Raw genomic sequence first — 7,878 nt, 5'->3', positions numbered from 1 at the left:
GTGTGTGTGTGTGTGTGTGTGTGTGTGTGGGGGGGGGGGGCATAGCAGATCCACTCACACACACGTGCACACGCCCTTTAAATGGCAAGTGCAGTCCGCCCACCACCTATGGCGTGCCCTGGCTGTAACACAAGCTTGATATGGAAACAGCATGCATATGTATCCATGTGGCCGCTGGCTCTATGTCCCCGAGCCAACCCGTACCAATAACTGAGAGGCTGTTCTTTAGCTTCTGTGGAAGCTAATTACATTTCAGCTTTATTAGCAGGGAGGTATAGTCCGGAATATTTTGCATTTCATATTTCATTCCCTACTTTTAATGTCAGAGCTGTTTTTAGGGGTTTTATTTGCTTTAGTTTTGGTGATGCCCCGAAACTAGACCATCCGGTGTTCTTAAAGATTGGTTGATGTTTCATGTTCTTAAGCTACTTASCTGCTGAAGAAGATGGAGAGGTTTTTGTGACTGATTTTTATCACTTTCTCCAGTTTAACGGGTGGAAATAAAGAGACAGAATTAGTTTGATCTCAGGTTCATTTGAATGATTCAGTGCAGCTGCTGGAAATGCACAATAAACCTCTGCTCCTCTGGTGTCATATCAGCTAATCCTGTGAATACARAATATGTATTTTATTGATTTTTTTATGACTCAACCAATCCTTACAACAAAACAGTGAAACATTTTTTATGTTCTTTTATTATATGGAAATGTATTGCCAGTCATATTGAAGACATGCTCATCTTTAACAAAGCTGCAAATATTAATGTATGCAGAYGTAACTGTGGTTCGCTCAAATTCTGTTGCATTTTTTTGTAAATGAAATATAGACAATTTCACGTTGATGTCATTCARTTTGCTCTTCTGCTGTCTTTATTTTTTGTAGCAGGAAATAACCATGTTTGGGCAAGAAGCTAGAAATGAAGAGTGATATTTAAAACAGATTGGGCACAAGTTTCAATTCTGAGGACAACTTTTYAACAAACCATGGTGTTATTTGAAAATGAGCATCTAAAATTTATGGCAGAAACATCCAGACAGCAACAAAAATAACTAAATAAAAAATAATCTAAATTTTCACCTAACCCTCACAATATAAAACTTTTTATTTGCCTGTGTGTAGAACTTCTCACTTTATTTGAATTGGTGCTGAGCCTAGGTTGCTTCAGGAGGGCCACCCGGAGTAAGAAACCTGTCGAATCTTTTGTGCAAGTTCACTCTCTGTGGCAACCCCCGAAGAAGGGTATAGCTGCAAGAAAAACAACATTGTTTATTTTTTTGATACCTAGTGAATGGTATTTTGTAGGAAAGACTACGCCTTTGGTGGATGTTCCTTTTTGACACTCACTTAAGAGAGAAATCTGCTGATTGTAGACACCTTCTTGTATTTTCCGTTATCTGTTAAGATTCTTTCTTTTTTTCCCCCAACTTTTTATTACGTTTATTTAGGCATCAAATATTAGATTTAATTATTTAAATGAAAATGATACTCGTGAATAAAGGGTTTTATTTAAGGTTAGGTTTTTATTTATTATTTTTAAGGGTTTTTCTTGTGTCWACAAAATGTTCTATACAGTACTGCCTTTGCWACACAGAAATGCATGTTTTCATCCAAGATATTCAAACATAAAAATCATTAAAAAATAATTTATACAGAGGTAAGCATGTTATTTATTTATTATAATCATTTTTTTATTGGTTGCCTGTTGAGCTGTCCTTTTGCRAAGCATATGAATTTAGCCTTTATTTCGTTATACAAGCCAGAGAATATAACTGAAAACTTAACTTTTATATTAAACACCCAGAGATCAGTACATTGGTTACATAGTATTGTTGCCTTTGCCCACTTGCCTGTGTGCCTCATTTAATATAGAGGCATTAAAATATATAAGGAATTTATAGTTAATAGTTAAACCTGACCAAATGGCTCCACAATGTAACATTAAAGTTAAAGAATATAAAACTCTTGTAAGCCATGCTTCCTTTTTTTAGTGCTTTGATTGAAAGTTACACAGATTTGATTCACTGAAATGGCAGATAATTACTTGCTTTGCTTTTGAGTTACCTTGTGTAATCATTATTCTGTCACAAACATCATCCACTTACCTTGTTTGAAGTTGCTGAAACGGCAGCCAACTTTTTTTCTTACCTCAATAAATATGGCCTCCAGCATGTTKGTTTTTAAGGTAGGTCGACTCCCCCCCGAGGCAATGATGAGGAAAAAATTGCAGGGCCCGCCGTGCAGACCAGGGCAGGCTCCTACAAAATGTGTCAGCGCCTGTGATGTATTGTAGATTATCTCTGTGAAGGTTTAATTAGAGTGCTGCAAGAGAAGAGAAAGAAACAGAGAGAAGGTAGAGGTGTGTGAGGTTCACCAAGCTGCTCTAATTGTCTTTGTCAGCCTCCCGCCATGATGTCAAGTTTCATATCGGCTCTCTGCGGCCGCACCGTGGAGCAGTAGGAYCTCGGTGGGGTGGAGTTGCAGGATGGTATGTGTGGACACACTTCAAGATGCCTGAGAGAACCCGTGGCCCTGTGTTGCGGACACAAAAGCACAACAAAACACACACATAACTGTCGAAACCAACAACAGTGGCGAGAACGTAAATGGCTGCGGAGCTGAGGCGGTGAGTGGTGAGCGGCCACCCTGCGTGCGTTCTCTGGGTCTTTGTTCTCTCCGTCAAAGCCACTCAGAAAAACCGCTTCTTGCTTTKGGCGAGTCCTGTAAGAACAACATGTCACTGCGCTGCTAATTCACAATCTTTATTTGCCAAGCATAGTGATCATAGGGGAATTTCTCACAGTGTCGAGTCACGGGGAAACTTACCGGCAGGATGTGTGCAAGCTTTCTGACTGTCAAATATGCCAACTCAAATGCAAATTCTGTTTGTTTACTCTGCTCTGCCTCTGCTAATATGCAATAACATAGAAACATGGAGAAGTCAACACTGTACCTGTGAGAAATGATCGGCACATAACAAAATATAAATGAGTAGGTGTTGCGGAGCGGTGTGTAAATAGAGTTTGTTGACTTTTGTGTATTGCCAATCCTCAGGAGCATCTTTACCCCGCAAAGCTCCTTCCAAACGCTCTTCATCTCCCCGCCTCTCCACGTGTTGACACTAATAGACCCTAGAATGAGAAGCCTGTGCCATTATGACCAAATGTAATCTGTAAAATAGAAAAAAAGGGAAAACTAATGCATAATTTCTCCCAGGCAAGTATTTATAAGAAAGAACGACATCTACAAGATATTTTTTTCAACGAATAAATGTTTATAATCTTGTGACATGAATGCTGGTATAGAGTAACTACTTAAAGGCTGAATATATGTTTTTTCATACCTTAATATGGCAGTAAACCACTATTTATAATGCAAGGATAAAGCAGTGTAATGATTTTACCAGAAAGAGCAGTGGCTCTATCTCTGTGTTTTACCTGAGCTCTTATGTTCTGTGTTGTTGCAGGCTGTCCAACAAAACATACATGTCCATACATGTGAGTCTAGAGTATTATTTACAGCATTAGCAGCTTAGCAATTTACAGCAATTGTCACATTTTTCAGTTGAAAGGTCTCAAATAATAGGTCACCCATGCCTTTGTTTCCCCAAGTTGGAGCTACCTGTGGGCTGTTTAACAGACTTGAGTTTGGATGTACTCTAGTGTGACAACCAGCAGGTTTTTATTGTTGTAAATTGCACCTACTGTATTACTTTAAAACAGTTTAACTAAATTTGTTTAAACTCTAATGGGTATAATGACAGCTGTTTCTCTGTTCCAAACATATTTAAATACATCTAAAAACTTGGCATAATACATATTTTTCCCATTTTGTTGCGTAATGTGCTCACCCAAAGTGAAACAGGAAGCGACATCAAAGGGGAACTCTTAAAGAAAGTGCACTCCACTGTCTTTGTTTATTGAAACAATATTATTTGAACCCGGACTCTYCTTCATCTCAATCTGATGACTCAAAATAATCTAAAGGAACATCATATTTTTCTCTACTATCTGGGTTGTTAGCCGTAACTTGTAGCAACGCTCTGCTCATTTTTAGAAATTCCCCTTTGACATCACTTCCTGTTACTTCACATGCAAATATCTCAACAACTGTTCATCTCAGCAGTGTGATTTTATTTTTGCAATATGTTGTCAATGTTATCTTTCCAAAAATGCATTTATGTTAATTACAAAAAATGTGATGTCACAGGTACTTAAATGTATTTATTCAGTGGCAAATCCAGCTTCATGTGGCCACTATGTCTCCTATACGATCATTTAGTTTACATTTGAACACCTTTTACTTATAAATTCAGCATTTTTCTATTGAATCTTTATTTATTTATTTACTAATCTACCATCGCACTCCTTTCAGAGATGATGACGACATCAACGATGTGGCCTCCATGGCCGGGGTAAATCTGAACGAGGAGAGCGCACGAATCCTCGCGACCAACTCAGAGCTAGTAGGAACACAAATCCGTTCGTGTAAAGACGAGGCCTTTCTCCATCCGGGGCTGCTGCACCGACGGATCCTGGAAACTGGTGAGAAATGTTTACACCACTTGTCATGCAGTCCCAATGACATCCCGGTTTGAGTTTGTTTTTGTTTAGTGGATGCATTTTCTGTATTCATTGTGTCAGTACTGAAACCAGAGTCAAACGGAGTATTTTCTTGTTTTGCTTTGGTTTAAATTTGACCCTTTTATTATAGCGGCCTCTAATCAATTCTTCAGTGGCTGCCTGAACCCAGTGRACCTAAGGCACACACATAAATCCTTTATGGGTTTGTATTTTGAAGGCTAGCTGTCAAATTGTCCTCTGGACAAAAAGAAAAGAGTTTTAAAGGAATGGAAAGTTAGCAGTGAAGTTTTAATTCTCTCTTTAATGGCTTTTGACACTCCAAAGGCAGATGGTGTTACCATTCTAGAGAGATTGCTCGATTTGTTCTTAAGGTTTTAACTACACACCAAAATTTGTATAAGCTGAAGTGAACATTACTACTCAAAATAAAACTATGCCCAGCATCTTTTCTCCTGTGCAAAAGATCAAAAAACACACAGCGTAATGTGTCGAGACGGGGCGCCTCGCGCCCTCATCTCGTTTCATCTCAATTAAAGTATCTTTAGTGTAGCGTGGGGGCCTGCAGGTCATGTTTCGTTACGTGGACTCTTGGCGTGGTTGTTATTCCGTCACCTTGGGGTAGAGAGGTTGTTTTAAAATATGAATATTTCCTCAGGGGAGCGCACAGCATGATGCAGGGCAGGAGAYTAGGGTGCCCCCTGCTGGGGAAGTGGCACTTCTGCAGCTTTGTTGTGTCAGTGATTGGTCTCTCTCCGCTCGCAGCTGACAGCAGTCCAGGGGAGGCTCCTCCGGCCTGCCAGCTTTACTCAATCAGAGATCCTCGGCTGCTCCTTTCTGCTGGAAAAACACTAACTTGAACTTCTCTTGGGTTTACCGCTTAGCATTCAGTTTATTTTATGTTATGACCTTTCCAGCCCACCAGAACACCATCTTCCCATGTTATTCTTTTTTTAACTTTGTAACTTTTATCAGTACGATGTTCCGATTCCCCTCTATTTTAATTCATTCTAAAAAGAAATGAAAAGTGGAGACGTTAGCGTTATCTTTTTATCCCCTCTCTATGTCCTGTCTCCCTACTCTTTTATTTATCCCCTGCAAACAAACACGGTGCCTTCCATTTCTCCCAAACCTCTCTCCACCTCCCTTTATGATTCCTCAGGCCTGTCCTTGAGCATAGAGGGACTGCAAAGCTGCAAAGAAGTACCCCCCCCCCCACCCTCCGTCTCAAGATACAGAGCAAAGGCACAGCTGGTGTTCTCTAGAAAGGCTCCTCAAAGTAATGATGGTCCCTCTTGCACCTTTAGGTCTATGTACACACTTGTGCACATGTTGTGGCACATTAAAGTTTGAGTAGCCTTTCTAATTCTTCATATGGTCTAAAASCTTGTGCACAACTTCTTTTGGTTTGTAAAATCAAAGCAAACTGAAGAATAGGATCAAATCTATTGCAGTTCTGTTAGTTGTGGCACGGATCCAGTATTAAATTTCTGAGAAAATGTGGACATTTCTTGAAATAACAGCTGATTTTGAAGGTTGAATTAGAGCGAGCTTTCAGTGTTTCCAGTTATTATCAGGTTTGTGTTAATGCTCTGCCTTGGACTTGAAAGTGTACGATTCTGAGAAGAACCCAACACAACCGTGAGCCTCATCAAAACCATGCTAAAGAATTTGTACTCCAGTTGTCTAATGTCAGACAAATTTGATTTGTTTAAATTGAATTTGACCTTTAATGGACCAATAAAAGCAACATGAAGGAGGTAAAGATGCTTTTCTACCTGTGAGGACTGTTCATTTCATGTGCACATCCCCGATTCCTAGAAATGCAGTTGCTTTAGATATGTAAGAGGTGTTATTACCACGGTTTTAGGCCTGTTTTGCCACATCTAAATCAYGACAACTCTAGTACAAGAAAATATGAAGGCAGTGTAGATCATTAGCCTGTTCTTTTTCTAGGTGAAGAATAATAATTAGGATCATTGCAATCTGAGAAAAAAAAAACAGTTTCTGCTCACAGAAATGAGTCTCTCTCTCTCTTCGTAGTGGAGTCTCTTAAACTTTTTCTAAAATATTAATGTCCCTGAAAGATTGTATTTTTAAGGAGCAGAAGCCTGTGAGCAGTTTTCTGCGACCTTGTGACATTGCCACATGTATTGCCACTGTAATTATAAGACTAACAGGGCTCTCTCCATCTGTTTCAAAGCTTCAGCTGTTGAGGAGTGTATGCATTGTTCAGCTGATTTAAATAATTGGTGTGGTTTACTTAAAAGGGTGCCAGAGAGAAAATTATGTTAATGGAATAATTTAAAAGGAAGTTAGAAACAGATAGGAACCCTACCAAAGTCTGTCGTCCTCTCTTTTGTTATGTCTTCAGATGAGTTTTGCTCCGAGGAAACTAAATTATCCTTCTGCAGAGAGAGATGGTCAATGTCGTTTACACGTCGAAAAAGGGGGCTCAGTTTGTAAAACCATGCTGGAATTTGCTCAATGACTGTGAAAAACATGAACTTTTCTGTCAAATGACTTCTCTATGTGAAAGTTAATTGTACACACTAATCTAGACAGCTCCTTTGTGAGAGTTTGATTCAGTATTCCCATATAGCCACACATATACTGGATACTAGTCACACACAAACCCTGGTGCTTTTCACCTGGTTTTTGGTTCTCTTTTTCTAAACCACCAACTCATGGACACAACTGAGACTATGTGATGGTCGCTTGTAGTCTGTTTAGCCCTTAAGTAGATAAAAACAACAGCTATTAAAATAAAACTCTTCATTAAAGTAGAATGTCAGCATATAATGAGGTGAATGAGCTTTCTGCTAATAACCATAAGGAACTTACTGTACCGGCTGTACAAAAGTGTCTGTTTGAAACTAAAGATGTTAAAAGTTAGTCTTATTTTTATTTTGTATGTGTTTATTCTTTGCAGCCAAGAAGTTTGGAGTGACAGAGGTTTCCATGGAAGCTGTGACGTTCATCTCACACGCAACACAGTCCCGGCTTCGGACCGTCGTAGAAAAGGTTTCTCTTATTGCACAGCAACGGCTCGACTCCTTCAAGGTAGGAAGTATGCATGCACGTAAACACAAACAGCATATCGCAAAAAAAAAAAGCCGACCTAATCTAATAATCATTGGTAAACAAACAAAACAATTAGTTTTCCATGTCGGGATAAGGGTTAGTAAATGGGAAGGGAGTAGTATCAATGGGCCTCATGCAAGAACCGTTCGTACGCACAGATTTGTTCTTAAGTTGTGCGTACGAGTGATTTAGGAGAATTTGTGGCATTCACCAATGT

At 39.3% G+C, this 7,878-nt stretch overlaps 1 protein-coding gene across 1 annotated transcript in view; it reads left to right on the top strand.

Annotated features, from left to right (window-relative positions):
- The window catches only part of LOC106527037 (transcription initiation factor TFIID subunit 4), a gene marked incomplete at its 3' end in the record, with an annotated part of 61,692 nt that overhangs the window by 42,121 nt on the left and 11,693 nt on the right, over positions 1–7,878 (top strand). Inside the window, 2 exon segments of the mRNA XM_014021796.1 lie at positions 4,372–4,541; positions 7,510–7,640. Of these exon segments, the coding sequence (XP_013877250.1) occupies positions 4,372–4,541; positions 7,510–7,640 (301 nt within the window).

The sequence above is a fragment of the Austrofundulus limnaeus genome, unplaced genomic scaffold (genome assembly GCF_001266775.1).
Source record: "Austrofundulus limnaeus strain Quisiro unplaced genomic scaffold, Austrofundulus_limnaeus-1.0 Scaffold306, whole genome shotgun sequence".
Taxonomy (NCBI): Eukaryota; Metazoa; Chordata; class Actinopteri; order Cyprinodontiformes; family Rivulidae; genus Austrofundulus; species Austrofundulus limnaeus.
Note: the sequence above shows the minus strand (reverse complement) of the source record. Positions and strands in the feature narration are given on the sequence as shown.